Source organism: Ostrea edulis, chromosome 7 (assembly GCF_947568905.1).
Source record: "Ostrea edulis chromosome 7, xbOstEdul1.1, whole genome shotgun sequence".
Taxonomy (NCBI): Eukaryota; Metazoa; Mollusca; class Bivalvia; order Ostreida; family Ostreidae; genus Ostrea; species Ostrea edulis.
This window is the reverse complement of record NC_079170.1, coordinates 58344369-58370910: the sequence shown is the minus strand read 5'-3', so window position 1 is coordinate 58370910 and position 26542 is coordinate 58344369. Positions and strand designations below refer to the sequence as shown.

Below are 26542 nucleotides of genomic sequence, written 5' to 3'. Positions count from 1 at the left end.
AACAGTATACAAACTCGACTGTCAGCCCTTCAGGGGACCGCAGCAAAAAGTTCACGTTACAGATATTTTCAATATAATTATAGGATAGATGTTTAATGTAACCCCATCATACTTGCTGATGTTTGGGTTTCTTCAGTTTTCTTTGCACACCATGCATCTATGGTTATTTCAGGAAACATGAAAGAATTGAAATACATAATGTGCCTCAGACAAAAGCTTCACTCTGTAAACTTTGTTACAGATCTCATGATGAAGTCATAGGATCAAATAGATATTAGGGCTTTGGATTTTAAGATGTGGGTTTCATATATTCATATGACTCTACATGACTAAATGAGTATTGACTTTAAAATATTTGGAAGCTGTATGGGTTTGTAATTTAACGATTGCAAAGAAATGAAGTAATATTGGTAATTAGGAAGACTATAACGAGATTTTGTACAAACAACTATGCTGTGGGTGTCTTCATTGACCATGAGGTGTGAGGAGCCAGAGGTATGTTAAACTTCTAAACAAACACACTCTGACTGGTTGCTTATGTCGTTTCAAAAGACCTGAACAATGTTTATTGTATTCAAGTTGCAAGAAACACTTTCTGGGGACCTTATGAATTGAAAATAAGAACAGAAAGTTGCAATTTAGATACAGTGGGGTTCGGTTATGGTGATGGTGGTTTGATACGATGATGCAGTAGTTTACGATGTTTTATTTAAAACACAAAAATCTTTTGGATGATGGATACGTTATCTACAGCTGAAATTGAATAATTTTAAAAGAACAAACGTTTTCAGTATTTTATTTTCAAATATTCAACCAGGAAACTTTAATTTTGTACATTTAGCACTTCAACTGAAACGAATATGCATTCCGACAAGAGAAAATAAACACATTACATTCAGTATAACCTGCTTTTGAATGAAGTTTATTATGATGCTTCGCTTAATGCGCTGAAATTGCTTGGAAAATAAAACATCGTATTAACTAACTTCTACTGTGTTAGAAACTTTGACATATTTTAAGAACTTGAAAGAATTCAATATTAAGTTTGATAATGTTGTGAGCAAGAGAGCAGTAACAGAAAAAGTTATGATAGAGTAATGTAAATTCCGAAATATACGTGATATTAAGTACTAGTGTAAAATAAGGAATCTACAGTCATGTTTTTCTTTGCAGTATTTGTCTAGTGTTGTGGATAACCTCGAATCTACAGTAATGGTTTTCTTTGCAGTATTTGTCTAGTGTTGTGGATAACCTGGAAGCTAATAACATGGCAAACATATCCAAGGGATTAGAGTATGCATTCAATCAGTTTGATGCGGTAAGGATTAACACATTTTATCAGTTTGATGTGGTAAGGATTAACACATTCAATCAGTTTGATGTTACTTTTTGTATAAAAAACAAAGCTCATTTATTTAGTTAAAACTTTTGATACATCTATCCTTTCAAACTTCCTTATACATGTAGTTCAATCTTTCTAAGCACAGAAAGAGATGTACTAGCTGGCTCATAAAATGTCTTGCTTCAGTGAAAGCTGGGATAATTAATTTGGTCACTCCAAAAGTATAAACTGTTTAAGAACCTTTTTTACTACTGGGCATCTAGCATTAGGAGTTTAGATTTAACGCAAAAGTTGACCTCAGAATGTGCCATTATGATGGTCAAGGACAGTTAATGTCCAGGTTATTTGAAAAAATGTCATTCATACTAATGAAAAATAGGAGGGTTTGTTTAAAAAAAAAGATCTGCATGATAAAGGAAAAAGAAACATTTGACAGTAAAATAAATTGATATTATTTGAAGTATTGAAGCAAACTTTTGTAATTTCAAAATACTTATAGAGGAGTGTATGGTATGGTTTCAGTTTGAGAATTCCACAGAGGCAGGAGTCGGTGCACATTGCAACAAAATGATCATGCTTCTGACTGATGGAGGCACTGACAATGGGGATGAAGTTTTTAAAAGGCGGAACTTTAACCGACCTCTTCAAGTAAGTTTGTATACTGATACAAGTTAGGGTCAGAACTAAAAGGTCTCAGTCTTCCACCTATTTGGTACAAAAAGCATTTACATAAATGTTTTAAAGTACAAAGAAATGAAATCAGCAGAACTGTACACTTGGCTAATTTAAATAAGGATGTAGCCAATTTACATTTATCAAGAAGTTTTTCTGAATTCCCAGCAACATCCTTTGTATTTTGTTTTTAGGTCAACTGAGTCACTCAAGTGACTATAACTATCCATGTCCATCAGTCTTCTGTTGTGTTCAATGTTTACTTTTGAACATTTTCAACTTCTCAGAAAATACCCGACCAATTGTTATGAAAATTGAAGTAATTCCACCCTCATGTCAGGCAACAAAATTAAGGGGAAATACTCGCTAAATGCAAGTTAAAAATTTAGATTGCGAGTGAAAAATCACAAGTGATCGTAATTTAAGTGAAAAAAAAGATCTTTTTTCCAGATTTTCTAGGTTTATTTACTGTACTTTGAAGTTTACAATAATTTTGTCTTGTGCATAGAAACGACTTACAGAATGATTATATAAGTATTGAAAAAGTAAATGTGGATCGAATAAATAACTAAGGCCAAGGTCATCTCAGTCAGTGATATCGAAGATGGCCTACTTCAAGCACACTTCAGGCATTTCAGAGACGTGTGATTTAAATAGCAAGTGTTAGTGTCACCGCTTCAGGCGGTGTCCTGTTGTAGTCTATAGTCAAACACTTCTAGTTCGTGTTTTTTTCAACTAGATTTTTTAGATGAAATTTCCAAAAGTTTTTAACATATAGTTTGAATTGACGCTAGCAGTCTTCAAGATTTCAAACCACATGATGTTGTAAATAAGTGGTAGATCTCTGGACAGCGAGTACGCTGCACAAGTGTACCCTATGATCCTCATCATGCACCAATGATACATGTTTGTTGTCTGATAATTCATTGAATTAATGGTAAATGAAAGAACTCTCAATTTTATCTTTATTATTGCACTTTAAAGAATGTTTTTAAAGAGTTTCCCTATATTTTGAATAGAGACATGCTTGTTTTCTTAAATTCATGTAAAACAGCAATCTGCTGAAAAATGCTAGTAAAAGGTCAATTTTGCTAGTTGGAAAATAATCCATTAGCTAAAATTTGCTAGTAGTGAAAAAAGTTAATTTCGATTCCTACCTCATGTGACATTATAAGATTTTGCGAAATCAACGATATATTTAGATTTATTCATGATAGGAACATAAAGTTTGTTGGAGTCTTCTTCAACATAAAATATTTCAAAAGTCCAAGTTATATATGAATAATCAATGATGTGTTTCAAAATATTGAATCCAAGCACAATAACTGTTTTCATTGATTTCTTTATCAAGTGCATTGTGAGATAGATTTCCTCTATTTTTCACAGACATTTTGTATATTTTTGTAAAGAAACAGTTTCATGAAATTCTTATGAATATTATTATATCATTATAACCAGTTTTTTTGAAATTTTGATAATGCTGTTTAAGGAAAATTGCGATTTTCTGATGTTGATGTATGATTTTGTCTTTGTATGTTTCACATTTTATAAAGTGCAATGACCTATACAGTCAAACCTGTATTAAGAGACTGTCCAATGGAGAATGGAAAAAAGGTCACATATGACAGGTGGTCTCTTAATACAGGTTGCCTATTTTCCACAGTTAATGGATAAAATTTCGCAAAGAATTTGTACAATGGAGAAAATGACTACATGTATTTGGAATTTATCATTAAGAATATCAAGTACGGATTTAATAGTTGTAAAATAAAATTAATAATACACTGTAGTTAAAAATCTAGAATACAATGTGTTGTATCATAATTTTTTATTCATCAAAAATTACATTTAATCTATTTAAGAATGATAAACTTTGCATGCATTTCATATTACACATTTACATGAGATTTAAAAATTATTTATGAACTGCATGTAGATTTTCTAAAACTAATGAACACTTTGTTGTAAAGGGTATTTATGTATAGCCTACTTGTACAGTGTAACTGAAAAATGCAATGCTTGTGGTAAGAAAGCAAATGGTGAAGTGTTACGTCTCCTTTTGTACAGTACATGCTGGAAAAATGTTATTCAAGTTGAGAAACATTAAATAAATCACAATATCCATTGTATTTGCACAGCAAATCTTTTAAGCTTAGAACTAATGCAGGCAACTTTCTTGAACTCGGACGTATCAAATACTCGGGACATGTCGAAGTGAACCGCTAGTTCCGGTCATTATTCTGGAAACCTCGAGTATCTCATGCAGGAAAACTGTGAATACTCCGTTTAAAATTTCAGTCCCAAGCACAATATTTACCTGATTTATATCGCAATCGGGCAGTTTATTACTCTGTTGAACATAATGGTATAACAAGTGATAGATTTTCATTTCCGATCTTGCCTACTCGGCACTTCTTAAAGTTTGTCGAAATTCACACCTTCAAATACACCGGCCTTGATTCCCTGATCCTTGATTTTGTTAAATAAACAACAACTCGGGTTTTATAGATTAACCACACACGACACTGCATACTGCATGTTGACAGCTTGGGTATAATAATTTATTCAGAGGGCCGACTAAACAAGATCATCGCCAAACTGTGCGTATTAAAACGAAAGTGTTAGGGGTGATAATTCCCAGAATAGTCGTGCGTTTGAAAACGAAAGTGTTAGGGGCGATAATTCCCAGAATAGTCGGCTCAACCGAAATCGAAAGTAGTAATCACGTTGTAATCGAAAAATGTACAGTCGTTAAATAGAGGTAAAATTTCGTGAAAATACACGAAAAGGTTGTAAAAATCATGGTCGTTGGTCGCATCAGACAGGTGGTCGTTTAATACAGGTACAATATATAGAGTAACGTCTTGGGGGGAACTTTTTATGGTCACATACGACAGTGAGTCGCTTAATACAGTGGGTCGCTATGGCAGTTTTGACTGTATATTTCATTTGATAATTTATTAGTTTTAACTTAATGAAAGGAAATGAATGCACTTTCTGTACTTTTATCAGATAATAATGTAAGTATGGTGAAGAGTCGGTAGGGTAAGGGAAACAAAATTCTTGAATTTGATACACCTTAGGGGCAGAGCTAAATCTTTGGAAAATTCTAAATTTTAATCCCCTACTAGTTTCACTGAATATTTTCCAGTTTGTCCATCTGTCACAAGTTTTTTTGGACTTTTTTTTCACCATGCTTTGATTTAGGAAGCTGAAATTTGGTAATGTGATTTCCTGATGTTTGTTTACAGATCAAGTTTCATCACAGTTGATTTATTTTTATGAGATTTATAGGTCTGGACTTTTTTCCAATGTAGATTTCTGATTTCTCTCCACTGTGCTTCACCTTAGGAAACTGAAATTTGATATTAGGTTATATGATAAGTATTAATTATATTGCTCATGTATATAATATAGTTATTACTTAGTTGCTATCATTTATGGTAATTAAGTTTAATTTGATTGGGATCATATTTCTGAGTTAGTTGACTTCAAGACTGCATGCACAGACATTTCACAGCTGCTGTAAGCTACTCATAGTTGCCAACTCACCCGATTTTGTCGGGTTACTCCCGATTTTTCGACCCATAACCCGAGTATTTTTTATGACCCAGCGGGTCATGCTTTTCACTAGATTTTTTCTAAACAACCCGAAAATCTCCTGATTTCTGAATTTGGTTTGTAAATTATTTCACACATGTCATTTCCAGTTATCACCCCAAGCTTGGATCTATATAAACAATGCCGATGGCAATGAACAATAGGCTGTGTAATGGTAAATTATAAGTACAGGTGTTAATAATTATCCAGGAGATGTTTTAACAAATCAAAGTAAGAAGTAATTACAAAATGGCTCCCCATAGAATGAGATCGTCACCAGGGCCTGCAGGAACAACACCAACAAAAACAAATGTATTTATGTACAAATAAAAGAATCTTGGAAAAAAACTTTCACTGGATGAAATAAACTGATCGATGATAGTACAAGGCTAATTGTATTTTATATCTAAATTGTGCTTGTATATTAGGTTTGGAGATGTAAGTTCCCCTTCAAATCATGCTTTGAATGCGGGGATGTTTATATAGGTCCCTGATTTGAAATACTTTCAAAATTAGCTCAAACTTCCCTTGTTCTTCCAAACAGCAATGCATATACTGAAAGGACTTTCAGTGTTTAAAAAGAAACACTAATTTTTGGTCAATACTAAAGAATGAAATCTTCAATGCCCTTTTATCATGTAAATTTAATCAATAGATTTGATTCATGAAGTACAGTGAAACTTCTCTAAACCGGCCGGCTCTCGGACCGGAAAAAACGGCCGGTTTAGAGGGATGGCCGGTATACGAGAATTTAGCAATTATAGACGTTTTATCTCAATATTCACAAAGTAGGTACTGTTCAATTTAATCTGGTAATCTATGATCAATTATCGGTGGAGATTAAATTAGTCCGCTTGTACCTAATGGTAATTATGAATTACAAGAAATATTCTCGCTGAAATCATCAAATTTTAAACTGAAAATCTACAACAGGATACATAAAGAAAACACAGAGGCCTATTATTGGAATTCCTCTTACCTATAAATACTCTGTTTACATTTATCGCTTTATGTCATTAACAATTTTGTTTTGACGTTTTTAAAAAGTACAGTAGTAAATATGAAATTGTAATTTTAATATTTCTTGGAATTTTAAGCCTATGGAGACCAAGAAAATTAATCTATCTTTTAATAATTATCATTAACAGTCATGGGTTTCCTCTACTGGTATTTCTGTATTGTTGTCACACAGCAACTCTGTCAATATCTATAATGAACCAATGCAACAATTGTTACAAGTGTAACCACATCCTTGAGGCTTGAGGAAATGCAGTACTAAGTCTAGGAAATTCTGGGTGGGGGTCTGGACACCCCCCCCCACCCCCCCCACCCCCCCCCCCCCCCCCCCCCCCCGAATCCTCAATCTGAGCATGAAAGCAACAATGAAGCAAGAAACGTAGAAAACATAAGCATGCATCCCATCTCAATTTTTTTTGCCTGATGAAAAAAAAAAATGTTTTACTGAGTACCATAGTCTAAATAAAGGAATAATGAATTGACAAGCAACTCATATAGATCCTTAGCTAAAAATTTACCTACACTCAAATTTTTGCAAGTATAGTAAATTAGTAATTAATTACGAAGATGAGATTCAACAAATAATCAGATAGGTATGCTATTTGCTTATGAGACAGGTGCATTGTACCCACTGCACTTCTGTGTCACTGTCTCGCCTCACTGATGCGTGAAGTCCAGCAATTCATGAAGTCAAAATAAAGGACATCTTTGTATTTAACATGTTACTGTACATTGATTTATATTGTTTCATATGGTAAATGGAAATGATTGCATTAGACATCGGCTACTTTCAGCTAGACATGTACATTGTTTATAAAGTTATTAAGTTGAAACCTGCATCGCTGTGGGAATAATACTTCTGAGTGTGTTTGATTAAAAAAACAACAACAACGAAGAACAGAAAAGAAAATTACCATGTTTTTTGCGCGCTTTGCATATGCTCTTCGTTCGGGCGGGGGGGTCGTGAGCTGAGGAGACTGAAGAAAGGCGTCGTTGAGTTCATCCCTCTTCCGCTTAGGATATATCGATGGCACAGATCCCTTACGAAGACACTTATTCGCAGGAATGCCGAAGTCTTTCATCAGCGAAAAACGGGCCTCGTAGCAATCCTCGTTAAAATGTTCGCTACAAATCACTGTGTACTGCGATGGCCCAGGCCAGTCTGCCCTTGTTAGCTTTACAAAACGAACCCAGGCTGCTCGCTGACGCTGATCTTTTGGGAAAATATGCACCGAAACTCCATCTGCTTGTCTTTTGCTACAACCTGCCACAACGCACATCCGTCCTTTATTCTTACTAGCCATTTCGATGTTATAATCACTACCGAGCTCTACCAATTTTGCATTGAGAATGGCGCCAATGATGTTAGTTGGCGTCACTTCCGGTAGAGCCCGTTTTCGTTATCGTAAAGGTGTGGATTAGCAATATTTTGATATTTCGTGCAATAACTCGCATATTAAAAAGCACTGAGTGATCAGACTTGTTTTTTTCTGTTCTTTATTATATAAACAATATTTAAAGAAACACTTTGAAAACGGCTTAACGGACACTTTAAATACCGCTTATATCCATACGATACATGTAGTATGGTGAAACAATATGGCGTTTGATACTGTATTCATTCAATATGTTCCTAACTGTTTTTTATATTTTGTACAGAATTTGGAAGGGTCTCTTGGATTAGCTAAGTGTCAATTAACACCCTTGACAGCACAGGTATACAATAGAAATTAAAGAGGCCACTAGTGTTTTTCACACCTTCGGTTGATAATTTCTCGCCTGGCCGGTTGGTCAGTCAATTTGCACACCTGGACGATCTTGATCAACTCCTGGCCAAAATTTTATTGTCTTCAAAAAGTGGCCGGTATGTTAAGGGTAAATTACACATGTTTGTTAACAAATGTACTTTAAAAAGTGACCGATGTCCGGTTTTCAGGGGTGGCCGGTTTTGTAAGACTTTCTTTGTAAGGAAATGTTAAGATTTCTGCCGGGACTTTGAAAATCGGCCGATATTCAGGGAGAACCGGTTTTCTGAGGGGCCGGTTTGGAGAAGTTTCACTGTATTCCTATTTTTAATTCTCATTGTAAGTTACAAGGCTTCTTTTCAATAAAATAATTCTATTACAAGTGCATATTGTATAATATTGTATAATCATGGTATATATGTCGTGAATGTAGTTTATATGTGTTATGACCAGATTTTTAACTCTCCAAAGAGGGTCATGACCAGATTTTTGCATGTGGGAGGTTGGCAAGTATGAAGCTATTTAAGTTTAGATCATTTCTGTCAGTGAAGTCTTCAAATATGAAAATTTGCTTATAATTATAGAACAACATTTAAAGCACATTCAAGTTTTAGCTGTAACAACTGATTTTGTCATGTGAATCTTCTGTCTCTAGATTTTGATTCAAACAATATTTTATAATTAATAGATACATGTAGATTGAACAGCAGCCCTCTCCATATCTGTCTCTAGATACCAAATTAGTTGTAATTGTATATTGTATAAAGAATATTCATGACACAGAGATAGTGAATTATGGATATGTGAAGAAATGCCCCAGAACCCCTGGAATTTTCTTCAACAGTTTTATTATTTCTCATTTGATTGCAGTGAGAGGAATTTAGGTACTTTGTAATTCATTGTTTATTTGCAGTCACAGGAATTGAGGTAATAATTTCTTCCTGAGTAATTTGATGAGATAGTGTAAGAGATGAATTCTATTCTGTTTGTAGGACCGAGTTCGGGTATTCACATACGCTGTAGGGCAGAACCCCAACCCGACCAAGGACATCGCCTGGATGGCATGTGCAAACAGAGGTCTGAAAATCATGTTGATTGAAGATAAACTAGCATAACATACTGATATTTATAGCACCATAAGCACCACAAGCACTGAAGCTCAAATGAAAACAAGTTGAATTCAAATACACTGTATTAAGTATTAGCTTAGTATTACATTGGTTGAGGATTAAAATGGCCACAAAAGTTTTGTAGGAATCTAGGGAGACAACTAGTATTTATTTTCTTCGTTTGTTGTATTTAGTTTTTCGTGATCAAAGGACAAAGAATCATTAAAAGAATGTATAAAGGTTTATTTGAGAATACTTTATTATAGGTCGATTTTCTGAGATCCCAGCCATGGGTGCAATAAGAGCCAGAGTTCAGGTAGGAAATACCATAGAAGGCTAAATGAATTCATGTAAAGATATCGGAAATTATCATTAGAATTACCAATATATCACTTGAAAAACGGAGAAGATCCCCATTTGGTGTCTGACTTGATATTTCTTTAACCCCTGGTTGTAATGTTTAATATTACATGCATTACATGTCTATTTAGGTTAATAGTTTTCTTTTATTATGGCATAATTATGGTTTGTATAGCTCAATGAAAGTTAATAAACATGTCAAACGGTATATTGTAGATTTTTATGAATTCTTTTGAACAGTAACCTATTAACTGGCATAATCTTTGACAGAACTCATAATATGATGTAGATTGCATATACAATGTTTTGATTATGGAAGGGTGACAGAAATGGTTTGTGAGAGAGACAGAGAGAGAAAGAAAGAGATATGTTGTCTTTGAATTGCAAGATACAGCATGGTATATCTACACGGTATCAGGGACTAAAATGATCTTTATCTTATTTGTGACGGGTGACTAGGAGTATGTGGAGGTGGTCGCACGACCTCTTGCCCTGAAACACACCGACTATGTCAAATGGACCAGTAGCTATACAGGAGCCCAGGGTCCATCTTTGGTATCTCATCTTCACCAAGAGTAGGGAAGGTCATACAAAATATCTGTTTCATGTCTTAAAAAATCTCACTTGACAATTAAAAATCATAATACAAGTGAACATGCTGTAAAATCTGGTTTTCTTTATCAAGGCAAGAATGTAAAACAGATATTTTATGTAACCCTCCTATCGGTGGCACTTTTTTTTTCTCCACTTATAGCATACATAGGCTAGCATATGGTATTCACATACCTAGGACGTTTTTGCAACTTCTTTCTCTTAAACAGCACTGCTTTCAAAATTCTAAAGTTTAATTGTCAAGCAGAATAAGTTGTGTAGAATTTAAACTTATTTTGAGTTATTGCAACTATAAGCTCACCTGAGCCAAAGGCTGAAGTGAGCTTTTCTGATTAAAATTTATTTGTCGTCAGTCAGTCTGTAGGTATGTTCGTAGTTAAATTTTCACTCTGTTGGCTTCTTCACCAGAATATTTAAAATTTTACAAATAAGGGGACAATTAAGCCCCATTCCAGGGGGAAATATTTTAAAATGGGGAACATAGGATTGGGTGTTTTTCTTCTTTTTAACAACCAAAATAACAGTCAGATAACAAAATTTGTTTGAAAGCTTCCTTGTCTGATGTGGATACAGCTTCCTCGTGTAGTGTAGATTCAGATTTGTTCAAGCGTCAAAACTAGAGGCCCTGGACAAGAGTTTTCATTTTTGTGTAGACAAGTGTCTCAAAACTAGAGGCCCTGGACAAGAGTTTTCATTTCTGTGTAGACAAGTATCTCAAAACTAGAGGCCCTGGACAAGAGTTTTCATTTCTGTGTAGACAAGTGCCTCATAACCAGAGACCCGGACAAGTGCTTTTTCTGTGTAGGCTAGTGAATTTTGTATTGACAACCTGCCCATGGTCAAGTCAAGTTTTTAAAGAAGAAAAGAGTGTTAAAATAAAAATAGTTTCTTATATGAGTTAATCATAATACAGGTGACTCTCGATGACTTGAAGTTCAAGGGACCTTGATAAAACATCGAAAGTTTGAGAGATCGAAATCTGGAAATTGAAGATCCGACCATATGGTTCAGATTTTACAGTAACTGGAAATGTTTACCAGCAAGATCATAGGGTCGTTTCAACATGTTTTCCTTCGTATTTGTCAGGTTGTTAATTTGATTTCAAAATTAAAAAAAACTTATTTTGCATTAATAAAAAGATTTCAAAGTTTATGTATTTATTTGTTCTTTTATCATGCTAAGATAGGCATACAAAACTAATTTCCGATAAAGCTTTACTGTCAGTAACTAGGCTAAACAGAGCACAATGTTATGTCACTTTACACAAAGCAAAAATTCTAATGAATAAAACGATGTTTTAGAGTAACTTTACACAAAGAACAAACTCAAGAAATTCCATCTCTAAATTAATACACTGTATCTCAAACTTACTCTTTCGTTGTCAAGTTAAAACAAATTATAGATTGTATTCATACTAGTCAGATTATATACAAATTTTGATTATCACAAGACCCCAGTGTAGGATTAAAACTGAAGAATTAACCAATTGTAAACTCAAGTGTCAACCTCCTTAAAGAAGCACTAGTTTCTTTACCTTAAATTCAAGCAGGTGCTTGAAATCCTGTTTCCAGTCTAATTACCTCCTCTGTAGATACAATATGTCCAAGATTCAATACATTTATCTTTTTTTTTATACAATGGTAACAATCATGAAGCTGACTCACAGTAATTCATCTCAGAAAAAATAGCAGCACCTGTCTCGCAAGAAAATGCCTGATTCTGGAGGGAAATTCTTTCACTGGTCAAAATAGCAATAACAGAACTGCTGAAACAGCCCCAAAATCTGTAAAAACAGCAGAAGATGCATTTAATGTAAATTAGGTTGAGAATGAGAAGAAAATCAACTAAAATCAATTTCTTTTTGTAAGTACCCTATTGGTGACACATGTTTCTACATGTAGTTTAGATCCAATTTTCTTCAAATCATGACCATTAGGGACACAGAAGGTGTACAAATATATACAGCAGATATCCAAACATTGATAAGAGAATCTTTAAAATCTAGAATTAATACCGGTACCTCTCAGTAGAAATATAAAAATTACTGTTTGTTGAAATAATTTGGGTGCATCCTGTTGTCCAATGGCATGTTTTGGCTTACTGTGGAGCAATTGTCAGTGTTCCGACCAAATAAATCCTGTAGCTCAGGTGAGCATTGTGGCCTATGGATCTCTTGTTACATGTAGTATTATTATTTTTGAGGAGTGGACATTTATGACTGTTTTTTTTTTACTATTTCTGTGTTCACTTTATGAATGCCAGTGCTTTCATTGATACATTTATATAATTGCAATTTTTTTTTTTCATTGATTTTTTTCCCCACACAAATATTAAATGAATATCTAGACATCATTATGGGAGCATGTTTTGGTAAATTCATTTTCTTTGTTCTTATATACTTTCTCATTTATGGCCAAAAAAGTTTTCCAATAAAATTGCAATTCTAAGAGTATATAGTCTGAAGGAAAAAAGCTGAACAAAAAATCGTTCATGTTTCCAAGTGTCTGGGAGGAAAATTATTTCTCTGAATTATTGCTAAAAGTGTGTGTAATTCTTCCAGTGTTTTACCAAGAAATACTGTAAGCAAGGGAATTTATGTATTTAATTCTTTATACATAGTATCCAGGAAAAAAACTTATTGCCAATGGCTTAAGTATTTTCCATTGTATCAGTTGCTTGACATCGCATTCTTAACGTACCGCAGATCAGTCTGGCCTGTTAAAAAGTTCTCTCTATTCATCTGCCACATTGTTCTAAACCAGTTTCTCCCATATCAATTACTAAAACATTTTATTTCATACATACATTTTCCACAGATTGCACCCAGCATCTTGTGCAAGCCATCAAAACTATCTTTTGTGATAAATTTGAATGAAATCGAAATCGAAAGTTTTTAGTCCACAAAGAAATGTGTACAAACAGGAAAGATGTCATTTAAACTATAAATGCTTTCTTTGTTGTTTCATCGTGTGATGAAGGTAGCAAGCATTGCAGTTACCGGGTTATGCAATTTTTCTGCAATGATTGCTACCTTCATCACCCGATGAAACACCAAAGAAAGACATTTTATTGATTATATTCATATTTTTATGTACTTCTTAAAAAATATAGACTAGATATAAGTACTAAAATATCATATTGTTGACCCATTCATTATGTTAAACGTTACATTCTACCTTAGCGATGCTCCATATTTGGTAAAATGATTATGTGGACTGATGGTACTAAAAAACCAGATCAAACTATAGTTTGCAACAAGCATGTATTCATTATCAATGATGAAAGCAATGTCAATTTCAAAAGAAATATAAGAGAAAAGATTCAATGAATGTAAACATAGTCCCATTAATCATCCATACAAATGTGACCATGCACTACTAATATGTTATGGTAGGAAGATTTATAAGGAAAACATCATTATAGGTCACAAAACTATACAGTTTTCTAAGCCTGGATAATGACTGATGTAGGACTGAAGAACTGTTATCATACTTGAATGAGTGACATGTTATCTTTACACATATGACGTCTATTCATTGTCGGGTCAAAAGTTGGAAGGTCATTGGACTACCATATATCAAGAAACCCCACTTCTGCATAACCTTCATGTGCAGGTCGGTCAAGATAAGTAGATCAATCTTATCAGGTCACAGGGCAAAGTTCACCTTGCTTAGGTTAAATTTGAACAATCCCCAAATTGATGTCAGACTAGAAAATAATGATCCAAGGTCTCCAGGGTACACATGAATTTTAGATTGGAGAAGGGACATGAAATATGTCTTCTTTTTTTCTTCTCACAACTTGTACTTTATGGTTTGCACTTCTGGACAATTGTGATTTGAACATTTATTAGGCTATGTGACAATTCTTTGTTGGACAGAGTGAATGAAAGTGTGTTTTGTTACTGTGGAACACTTAATATGATTGTGTTATCCTAAACATTTATTGCAAGGTTTCTTTACTGTAACAAACAATAGGATCTGTTGTAGTTGGAATGTCTGTACATTTCAGGACTACGTGACTGTATTATCAGGCTCATATAACACTGAGCTGCCGTTGTGGACCAGCGTTTACAGGGACAGATTGGTATTAAATGTAGCACAGGGTAGATGTGGGCAGAGCTAGATAGGCACACATTCCATTTTATTGCTTGTTTTGGTAAACAGAACATTCGTCCTCAAAATGATGTTTTAATTGGAGTTAATAGTGCATCCACATAAAATGTCCAGTTTCATTCAAAAGCAATAAGATGGAAGGTATTTAGACTAACAAAATGGTGCAGGAAATTTGGCACATTTTCAGTCTCGTCACTATCATTATAAGAGTATATGGTGACAGTATAACCTTAACATTAAATAGGCTTTACTATTGTACTGATAGATCAATGGCTGCAGATCTTGATTCTGCTGGTTAAAATACACAAGGTTTCAAAAACAGGCAGAAAGGAGTGGTAACGTGAAATAGCATGATTGGCAAGAGTTGTGTCCTGTGGAAATGAATAAAGACTGTGCTCTCCTTGTTCAATTATGGAATATTTTTATTACAGAAACATAATATATGCTTTTGTATTTTAGATTCTATGAATAAAAAACACAATCTATTTGTTGCAATTATTTTCAGGTTAAATTGTATATTGACTGGACTGATTTTGTAATATCACTTTCCTTTTGTAAATAATAAACAAAAAGAGTTCATGTTTATATACTGGAAGGCAACTAGGAGCAGACCAAAGAAGACTTGAATCCTGCTTGGGTTATGTCAAATGCCTCACAAAATCTCTGTCCAACTTTTCCAGGACTACCTATCCCATTTGGTCAGTGACCGATTGGAGATAACTAGTGGCGATGATTATCTCTTGTACCGGATCTTCACTGACCCGCGGGTAATTCTGTGGAATGTCCTGACCATGAAGTTTATATTGTGCTTCGTTTGATAGCAGTCCATTGATTAACATTTGACAGGTCCTTCCCTATTTCTGTGGTTGCAACATGCTCTGTACCATAACACAGATATGATGTTACATGTTAATGCTCTGACGCACTGTTATAGACTGTGACACTCACCAAGTTGCCACTTATTAACCAGCCTGACCTCAGAAATAATTCATAGGCCCAGTGAATGTACCAGTCCCTTATAATGTTCAAAACCAATGAGATTATGCATTGAAAATATCTCTGTGCTAACATCTTTATAATCTTAATATTTTGAAACACATGTATTTGGACAATTTATTATATAAAGCATGCACAAAAAAAATGCAATTCTTTCAGGCCTGTCCTGGTCATTAATAACTGATTAACTAAAGTTATTCTAAGCAAAAGACTTCTCCCCCCTAACTTCTTTTCATTTCTAATCCAGATTTCTTACAGCTGTTTGCCTGCTGCCTGTGACAGGTTCTGTCAGCTGTTGTTATGACCAGTGAGAGGTGATTGTTGCTGGTTACACTGTTTGTTCTGAGTGTCCCAGTAACAGTTCTACAGACTCATGTGAAGCTGCCCTGCCCAAATAGTGCTCCAGTTTTGGGGGGAAATCAAAGAGTAATTGAAATAGGTTGAAATGCAAGGGGGAATATTTATGGAAAATTGTATCTAAATTTATGTGACCTGTTTGACAAACTAATTGTTTTTCTGTTGGGCAGAGAAGTCTCACATTTATCTGTTTATGTTTAAAGCAGTTTGACTAAATATTTGTTAACAACAAGTGCTAGATCTTCTGATGAATGATATTTTATCCCATTGAAGGAGTATGTACCAGTGTTAAGTCGGCCAGCTGCCCTTCAAGATATAAAAGAATTGAAGTGGGGCAATATCTACAATGATAGTTTGGTATACCTCTGCCTTATCAGCCCTCCCTATCTGTGTTGTATGTGGCATGTTGTCAAATGATTCCTGGATAGGTCTCCCCTAGTCATAGGCAACATGAGCTCAGTGTGAGTTGTATTGTGTCACCAGTCTCTACAGTAGTAGTGTGTTGGAGTTCAAGTGTTTGAGGACATCAAGTCCTTCATCAGTGGTAGCCAGAAAAAAGTTTAAAGTATCAAAAAGTTTTGGAGTCAAACATGATGGGATTTTTAGATTTAAAAGCTTCCTATTGCTACATGAATTTCCTTTTGCCTATCTCATATATTTGAAGACAAAATGAAATATACCATAATACAGTAAAACTCGAATATAGCGAACACGGATATAGCGAAATTACGGCTATAGCGAAGTGAAAACGATTTCCCCGGCAAATTCTTTATATATTCTATATAAAAATCTGCGTCTATAACGAACACGGATATAGCGAATTTACAGATATAACGAAGTAAATTCCTATTCCCCTTGAATTAAAAATGAACGTAAAAATCACCTTTTATAACGAATTTATTTTTTTTCATTTTAAACTCTTTGTGATTTTTAACAATCGTTTTCCATTGACATAAAGGATCCACACTTATTACAAAATTTCTGTTTGTATTTTTTCCAAAAAGGTTGTTAACGCCAAACAATACTTACACATACGTTTAGGAAATATATTGTCGGTATTGTTTACTATTCTCGTTAATTAAATTTGAAGTTTGATTCCATTTATTTTATTGTACACTCCTTTATTTGTATAAAGCAACAAGTAAATGACAATTGCAATAGACTGTACATGTATGTATTGCACAAAATTTTGTTGACATTTCTCTCTCGACATGTTCTTGCATGACTTAATAATCCATCAAGATAAATTATCATATATAAATCAATGTGTATATTTCTTGTATAAAAATATTTCTTCTCAAAAATATATAGGCTTCATTTCATTTAAAGACGATACAAGTGTAAGTATATCGATTGCAGCTTTCTTCTACAATTGATATACATGTAGAACAAATCAGTTATATAACGAATTCGTTATATTTGAATTATGAATTCGCTATAAACGTATAGCGAAGTACGCTTATAGAGAATTTTTATTGAGGGTCCCCAGAAATTCGCTATATCAGAGTTTTACTGTATAATTTTATAATTTATATACTCAGTCTGGTAATTTAATTAGGGTTGTAAATCACAATTTGATTATAGTTGATGTCTGTTCATCAAACCAAATTATATAGTATAAAATGGTCAGCTGCTTTTCCACTTTGTATGTTAAAAGCGAACAACATCACAAAATTTCAGAATGTTGCTATGAAGATATTGCTGTGTGTCACATTAAATTCGTATTTTCAAGGTTATAAAATATACTCTACCTCAGACCATATGATGTTGTATGATATGGTCAAGTATTGGCTTAAATAAACAAAAATTATAATTCACAAAAGTACTCAGAAAGTACTCAGAATTGTGGAGTGTAATACCAATTTCTGTCCTGTTGGTTGGAAGAGATGTTGGGAAGAGGTGTAGAATTTGTCAGTACCACATAATGAAGCTTTCTAATTAACAACTAGTAGTCTGATAATACTGAACAGCAACTAATAACTGATGTATAAGGTATGTTATAATAGTGCATAGTAAAATATTGTCAGAGGAACTACTCCAGATGACATAGTTGTTTGAGGGCCAATTTGCAGTCAATTTTCTGCTTATGTGCACCATTGTTCATCATTAATTATTGCATCATTCATTAATTATTGCATGTGTAAGTTTGCCTGTTCTACTAGGTAGTGATTGCATGTGTTTCTGTTCTAAGATCCTGCTGTGAGTAACACCATACCTTTCAAATCTAATACTAGTATACGTACTAACTATAGTCAATTGTTATTGTATATATAATTGTGTTATTACATTATCATCTAATGAAATTTGGTGACTGTTGATGAATTTGAATTAAATATTCAAAGTAGAGGCAATTTTAATGTAATGGATGAAGTTATATTCAGTGTAGTTCCTGTGTTGTTTTTGAGATGAATCTTGATTACATGTTATACAGGGACTTGGTATGGTGGTCACTGTGACCCTCCCAGTGTATAACCGTGCACCATCAGGGGTAGGTTCTACAAGTAACTTACCACACTCAGCTCAAATATCAGATTAACTGATTTAAAACTGTTTTGTATATTAATCAATGGTCCTCTCTAAATTTCAGTCAAACCAGACAATCCTTGGTGTGATGGGAATAGATGTGACTACGGAGCAGATGAAGCACTTTAGTCCAGCATGGAAGGTTGGTCAACGCAGAGCCCGACCACTGTCCACAGATGACCTCTGTCTTTTGTGCTTTAGACCGTTTAAATGCTTATTATAGATTTGTTTGTAATGTCTGACTTGGAACTTTTTTGTAGCTTGGTCCTAGTGGTTACACCTTTGCCATTAACACAAATGGCTATGTCATATTTCATCCCCGCCTGAAGATCCATGTAAGATTATTGTGTCTTGTTCTGTAATTCCTTATACTTTTACAAATTATATTGCGATGTGAGTGAGAATTTAAAGTAAGATTTTTATTTCCAACAGAATGAAATTGAAGATACCCCAAACCTGGACTTCCTAGATATTGAAAGTGAAAATGACAAGAAAGAACAGGTATTACAGATGTTTAGCTCAATGATGAGCTGAAAGTTCACGTTAGCTTTTCTGATCACCTTTTATCTGTCATCTGCTTGTCTGTATGTAAATGTTTCACATTTTCATCCATTAGGCCAATTTCGATCAAACTTGGCACAAATCATCCTTGGTGAGACACAACAGGGGATCAAAGTTTCACATGCTGATATATAGAAAAGAACTACTGGGCCAAAAAATGGAAATTTTACTTCTTGACATAGAGTAGATTATAATTTGTTGAAACAATGCCCCCGGTGTTAGGGTGGAACCACAATAGTGGATCAGAGTTTTACATGCAAATCTACATTTATAAGGAAAATCTTTAAAAATCCTTCTCTCAAGAACCATTGGCCCAGAAAAGTTGAAATTTGCATGAAAGCTTCCTGACATAGAGCAGATTCAAGTTTGTTAAAAATCATGACCCCTTGGGGTTGAAAGTTTTACATGTGAGTATATAGGGAAAATCTTTTAAAAATCTTCTCAAGAACCATTGGGCCAGAAAAGTTCAAATTTACATGAAAGCTTCCTGACATAGTGCAGATTCAAGTTTTTTTCAAATCATGGCCCCCAGAAATAGTGGGGAGACAGTAGGGGATCAAAGTGTTAAATGCTGATATATAGGGAAAAAAACTTCGAAAATATCTCTTGAACTATTTAAACTAGGGCTTTCATGTTTTGTATATACATTCTTTATGAAAATACCTTTTATGTGATGCTATGGTGTGTAATCTTGTAACCTTAACCTGTAAGTTTGAACTGCTTTTGATAAAAATACGACATACAATATGTCTTGAACTATTGAAGGCAGATCTTTCATATCTTGTATATGGCAAGACCTTTTGTTTCATATCATGATCTTTGACCATGTGACCTTTTACTTGGAGTTGACCTACTTTTAAGAAAACATAACCTATTAAATATATCCGGAACTACTTTAGGTAGGGTTTTCATATTTTGTATTTGGATTCTTTATGGCAAGACCTTAAAGTTTGATCTACTTTAAAAAAAACCCAAAAAACACCTAACCTATTCAATTTCTCCTGACAGGGATTTCATATATTATTGTTTATACATGTAGGTTCTTTATGGCAAGACCATATTATTTTGTGAGGTTTGATCTTGACCTTAGAGTTAGACTTACTTTTTATGAACCATTCAAGGTTAGATATTTCATATTTTGTATATAGATTTCTTATGGCAAGACCTTTTATATGACCTTTGACCTTGTAACCTTGAAAACTGACCTACTTTTAAGAAATTGTAACCTGTTGAATATATTCAGAACTAGTCTTGTTTGGGTGTTCATATTTTGTATATAGATTTTTTTATGACAAGACCTTGTGATACAATCATATTTTATCATGTGACCTTAACCTACTTTCTTTAAAACCTGACCTAATCAATGTTTCCTGAAGTATTTGAGGTGAAGGTTTTATATTTTGTATATAAATTCTTTATGGCAAGACCTTGATATACTTCAGTGTTTCACCCCTTGACCTTGAAGTTTGACCTACTTGTAATAAAAATCTTACCTATTTTTAAAATATCTCCTGAACTACAGTCCCTGAAATGTTCTACTTTACCATTTTTCCGTTCGCTCACCGTTCGTTCAGCGCGCGTTCACCGTTCGTTCACCGTGCGCTCTCCGTTCACAGTTTTGCGTTCACCGTGCACTCACCGTTCGTTCACCGTTCACAAAGCGTGCGCTCACTGTTCATTCATCGTTCAGTCTTTTCATTGTCATTCGGAACACCAAAGTGAAAGGACCAATCTTGATAGCAAGGCGAAAATGAAAATTAAATGTGTGCGTAAGAGTGGAAGGATACTTTCTTACTATATTAGAAATTTAATTTTGGAGTACAAAATGTCAGGATTATCCACTGTGAATGCTGAAAGGTTCATTTGAGCTTTTGTTAAAAACAATTCTAAATGAGAGACGAATATAAGAGCTTGTCGTTATGAATTTAACCCAAGTACAAAAAAATAAGGCAGTTTCAGGTAATGAAAACCTCTTCCCCTATGTTTATGATTTAGTATTTACAACTTCAGGCACAAATTATTATAATTATTTTGCATTGCTCGACAAAAGTTTTAAACAGATCACCCCCTCCCCTACTTCGAAAAATAAAAACAAACAAACGATGCTACATAATGTACATTGTACCGTAGGTACGTGTCAGAATGTCAAACTGATATGGCTATTTTTACGCCTTTATTTATGAAAGACATTGTCAATAAACTGATATTTACTACTCTTGCCAAATTTGAAACTTTTGTAACATTTGTCCTTAATGCAAAGATGTAAGTGTTTATCTGGTACGTTTCTGCATTAGCCTTTAAACATTCTACGGGTAGTTCAGTATAATAAACAGTTTTATCTACATCAAATATTATAGAGTTATTGAACTTATATTGGTGAATATTGGCACGAGTTGGCTGTCAAAATGCACGAGCTTGCTAAAGTATTTAGTTGTTAAATCATATCCCTTTTCACGCAAACTACTCCAAAATAGACGAGAATTCATCAGTATTGGCAGTGTGCAATAACAGCATGCATTTCTTAACTGTTCAATATTTAACCCGTCACTAATGCATGAAGCAAACTGATTTTGTAAATGGGGACATCATAATTTATGTACAGTAAAACATTTTGCTTAAGTAAATATCAAATACCGGCTCTGTCAGATTCGGAGGACCGTCGTCTGCCATTTCAGCTTGTTTATGTCGTTACGGTAATGTCAATATTGAACGCTCATACTCGGAATGTTTCGGGCGCATACAATTTACGCAATGCAAAGTTAGCGTTCAATAAATTCTCAGGATATTGAACGCTAACATTCTCTAGATTTTACGCAGATCTTATATTAGACTATTTATTAGCTATATAATAAATACAAATATTGCACGATCTAACTGCAATCTATGGTCACATCAATAATAAAAATAGAAAGTTTTGTACTGATTATTTCGTCAGGTCGATGTAGCTGTGACAAATGAATGACACAAAATATAAGTAGGAATATTTAATACTGTTAGGAGTGTTGAGGTGTTGACACAGGGTATACCGTCCATATTGTTTGTTTACTGCATCTATCTTGACTCCTTTTTGGGGTGTTTGTTAATTACAGGTATCCCAAACGATCGAGCTCGTAAAGTTTGAAGCCATACATGAACACCTGTTAATTATGGATGTCACTACACATGTAGACTATAGTGATTTCCTTTTCACATGCATTGTTTATATATTATACCCATGCATTAAATGTATCTGTACATGTAATGGTATACACAATGTACATACGAAATTTGCTTTTGTTTGTGTATGACTATTGCGTGTATCAATGTACAATTTGCGATAATTTCATGAAATATATACATGTATACTCGGTACTTGTACAAAAATATATTACATTGAATATATCCAGAACTGTAAAAATGTGCTGTATCACGATTCCGGTTTATTTAATTTTTTATTAATTGATGAAATATATAATATGTACATGTATTTTATTACTTGATTATGAAATAAGTAAAATCCCAGGGAAAAATCCGAAACATTCCGAGTAAATAGATCATTTTGCGTTCAGTGTGCTCTCAGCGTTCGTTCACCGTTCACTTTGCGCTCTGCGTTCACTCACCGTTCACCAAATTGCGTTCACCGTTCGCTCACCGTGCGTTCACTGTTCGCTCACCATTCAAGTGGGAAAGAAGAACGTTTCAGGGACTGTATTTGAGATTGGACTTTCATATTCTGTATGTAGATTTCTTAAGGCATGACCTTCATATCATACCATGATCTATGACATTGTGACATTGGTCTTATCCAGAACAGCAAGATCATGTTAGTCGTATTAGTGTTAGGCATCTCTGTGTTATGTGAATTCATTTTCAGTTATGTTATGATCCTTTGGGGCTAAGTTGGGGCTACAATATGTGGTCAAAATTTTTCCTGGGAATAAACATTGATTAAAAAAATCTTTTAAAATTCACAACAGCTGAACAATAGCAGGGCAGGTGAGTGATGTGGTCCATGGGCTTCTTGTTTCTTGAGGTCATAGGACACTGTCATGTTTCAAGATCATCAAACTTTGTGTACATGTACCCTAATGATGTTGGTGCCAAAATAGATTTGAAAAGTAATATTTTTGCTCCTGAAGACTTCATTCAAGAGAATCCTTTTACAATTTGATATTGAACAAAACCATCCTAGAACTAACATTTTATGAATACTGTTTGATATTAGAGACATACATATTCTACTTCACATGCATACTTGTTTGTATCAAATGCTTTTTAATCAAATTTTTGTTTTATTTTACGTGATCTGCTACTGTCAGAACTATTTTTTGACCAAATAATTTATTTACTAATAGATGTTAATCCGTTCCTTTATTTCTGCTGCTGTTCTGGATATATTGGGCAGGCATATTGTGAAGTGTGAGCTGTTTACTATCAACTTATGAATGCTTGTTCCTAATGAATGAAGAGAAGTTGTACAGAATGTGTTATTTTTTCAGTTAAGACAGGACATGATTGATGGGAAGAGTAAGGAAGAGGAAATTACAACATTTGTCTCCTCACAAGATGGGGTCAGTAATACTCACAAGATGAGGTCTGTAATACTCACAAGATGGGGTCTGTAATACTCACAAGATGGAGTCTGTAATACTCACAAGATGGGGTCAGTAATACTCACAAGATGGGGTCTGTAATACTCAAAAGATGAGGTCTGTAATACTCACAAGATGGGGTCTGTAATACTCACAAGATGGAGTCTGTAATACTCACAAGATGGGGTCAGTAATACTCAAAAGATGAGGTCTGTAATACTCACAAGATGGGGTCAGTAATACTCACAAGATGGGGTCTGTAATACTCACAAGATGGAGTCTGTAATACTCACAAGATGGAGTCTGTAATACTCACAAGATGGGGTCTGTAATACTCAAAAGATGGGGTCAGTAATACTCACAAGATGGGGTCTGTAATACTCACAAGATGGGGTCTGTAATACTCACAAGATGGGGTCTGTAATAAGAAGCATTGATAAAATGTTCATACTGATTGCAGAATGCAAGGTAAATCAAAAATGTTATTGTCAATTTTTTTTTACCAGAATCATGTACTAGAAGAAACAAGGAAATACTTCTACACACCAATTGGAAATACCTCATTCAGGTGAGAATGTACACTTACTGGGGGAGAAATACCTCATTCAGGTGAGAATGTACACTTACTGGGGGAGAAATACCTCAATCAGGTGAGAACATACACTTACCTCATTCAGGTGAGAAAACACACTTACTGGGGGAGAAATACCTCATTCAGGTGAGAATGTACACTTACTGGTAGGACTGAAACGATACACCCCCTTCACAATACGATACATATTGCAATACTTATGACACGATTCAATACTTTCAATACGATACAATTTACAGAAGAAACCAATGATAATTAACATTGAAGAAAGAAATATTTACCAAGATTCACAATCATGATTTTAAAAGCAAAATGTTTCCAAACGGTAAGATGCCAGTTTGAACTGTATGCTGTAGTTTAAATCGATAAAGTTAGTTATTATTTTCATCACACTCGAGGCAAACAACAGTCTGAACGTTATTAAATGCTATTTTGTCCCTCATGCAGGTAAAAATAATAAGTACAGGCCAATCCTGATGTATTTTACTGAACCCGTTTGTAATAAACTTATAGAACCGAAAATTGAGGCAATGAATCAAACATTGAATCGAGCATTTATATATTAAACAATATCGATATTTTGGTGAATTGTTTCAGCCCTACTTACTAGGGGAGGATTTGAGAAATCATCATGAGTATTCAAGTTGGATTGAGAACATCTCACCTTAGGAGTTGAATACCTAAACTTACTAACCAAGTAAACAATCTACATGCTCTGAACAACTTGGCGAATCATGTATATCAACAAAACATAAATTTAAAATATAAGCGTATGGATGCATATTTTATATGAAATACTAATGAATAATAGAGTTGATCATAGATATAATGTTTGTATCACAAGTTAAGCTTTCATAAATGTTGAGGAATGCCAATCGCTTTTTATACGCCCGTCGAAGACGGGACGTATTATGGTATGGCGTCGTCCGTCTGTCTGTCCGGACCTTGTGGGCAGGATACAGACTGAACCATAAGCCCTAGGACTTTACAACTTGGTACATTTGATCACCATGATGAGAGGAAGATGCCTATTGTTTTTCAAGATCAAAGGTCAAGGTCGTAGTATCACTTATTAGGAAAACCTTGTGGGCAGGATACAAACTGAACCGTAAGCTCCAGGATATTATAACATGATATATTTGATCACCATGATGAGAGGAAGATGCCTATTGTTTTCAAGGTCAAAGGTCAAGGTCGTAGTATCACTTTTTAGGAAAACCTTGTGGGCAGGATACAAACCGAACCGTAAGCTCCAGGATATTATAACTTGGTATATTTGATCATCATGATGAGAGGAAGGTGCCTATTGTTTTTCAAGGTCAAAGGTCAAGGTCATAGTATCACTTATTAGGAAAACTTATTAGGATACAAACCGAACTGTAAGCTCCTGGATATTATAACTTGGTATATTTGATCACCATGATGAGAGGAAGATGTCTATTTTTTTTCAAGGTCAAAGGTCAAGGTCATAGGTTTACTTAGTAGGAAAACCTTGTAGGTATACAGACCGAACCGTTGGGGCTAGGAGTGTCAAATTTAATACGCATATACCTTATTCCAAGTGGAGGAAGCCTATTGTTTCTCAAGGTCAAAGGTCAAGGTGGTTGTAGCAGGATACAAACAAAACTGTTGTGGCTAGGAATGCCAATACTTTTCTTTTTCAAGTTTAAAAGGTCAAGACTGTTAGATGGCATGCTTCACTTGATAATTTTGTGCCAAGTATAGCTTGTGAACTTCCAAGTTATACTGTTTCAAGCAAAGGTGTGTGGTATATTAGCATATTTATGAAGTAGCGCATTCTAAGGCTATCCCTCTTTATATCTTGATATCCATTTCTACAAGCATAATAATGAATTAGCTCACAGAGGACAGTGCTAACTTCACTAAAATATGAATCCCACTAAAATATGTTTTCCTTGAGCAAAATCTATGGGCGTATTATGCCACGTTGGTGTTGCTCTTGTTACAGTTGTGGCCCTGATATTGCATTTGTAGTATTTTATAATTGTGCACAGGAACACAAATTTATATCAATTATTTCTTACTCTCTATGTATGGAATTTTAAGGATCCTTAATTGGGAAAAAGATTGAAAATTGGAAAAATAGTAATTTGGTGATTTTTGGATTGGGAATGGACCCAATAACCGGACCCAAAAATAAGCCCGGAAAATCCATGGTATCTGTGTATGAGTATGGTAGTTCTTGTGAGCAGTGTGGCCCATTGAGGCCATAAATTTTCAGTGTGCAGTACTGAATTTCTGATATAATCAATATTGAAAACATGATCAGGCCAATCATGTTGATATAACATTTTATGTACTGTAATAACATTGAAATTGCATCAAAGTCTTTCAAATTTATCTTTTATA

General features: G+C 34.3%; 1 protein-coding gene and 1 long non-coding RNA gene across 11 annotated transcripts in view; one reads left to right on the top strand and one right to left on the bottom strand.

Annotated features, from left to right (window-relative positions):
* Positions 1-26542, top strand: part of LOC125655910 (voltage-dependent calcium channel subunit alpha-2/delta-2-like) — a 134263-nt gene that overhangs the window by 41900 nt on the left and 65821 nt on the right. For 3 of the 10 annotated variants that reach the window (XM_056144814.1, XM_056144813.1, XM_056144811.1), the window contains exons 11-22: positions 1229-1318; positions 1865-1990; positions 9369-9453; positions 9752-9801; positions 15253-15339; positions 16199-16282; positions 18357-18413; positions 18513-18590; positions 18709-18783; positions 18881-18949; positions 23488-23559; positions 24087-24148. In XM_056144814.1, the coding sequence (XP_056000789.1) occupies positions 1229-1318; positions 1865-1990; positions 9369-9453; positions 9752-9801; positions 15253-15339; positions 16199-16282; positions 18357-18413; positions 18513-18590; positions 18709-18783; positions 18881-18949; positions 23488-23559; positions 24087-24148 (935 nt within the window). Of the gene's footprint in view, positions 1-1228; positions 1319-1864; positions 1991-9368; positions 9454-9751; positions 9802-10304; positions 10401-14468; positions 14544-15252; positions 15340-16198; positions 16283-18356; positions 18414-18512; positions 18591-18708; positions 18784-18880; positions 18950-23487; positions 23560-24086; positions 24149-26542 lie in introns of all 10 variants that reach the window. The other 7 variants (XM_056144818.1, XM_056144815.1, XM_056144812.1 and 4 more) reach the window with 6 other exon arrangements.
* LOC125655917 (uncharacterized) lies at positions 136-12281 on the bottom strand. Its single transcript, XR_007362925.2, has 3 exons — positions 12152-12281; positions 11992-12042; positions 136-157 (listed from the first exon to the last, which is right to left on the bottom strand). It is a non-coding gene; the product is annotated as an uncharacterized LOC125655917 (long non-coding RNA).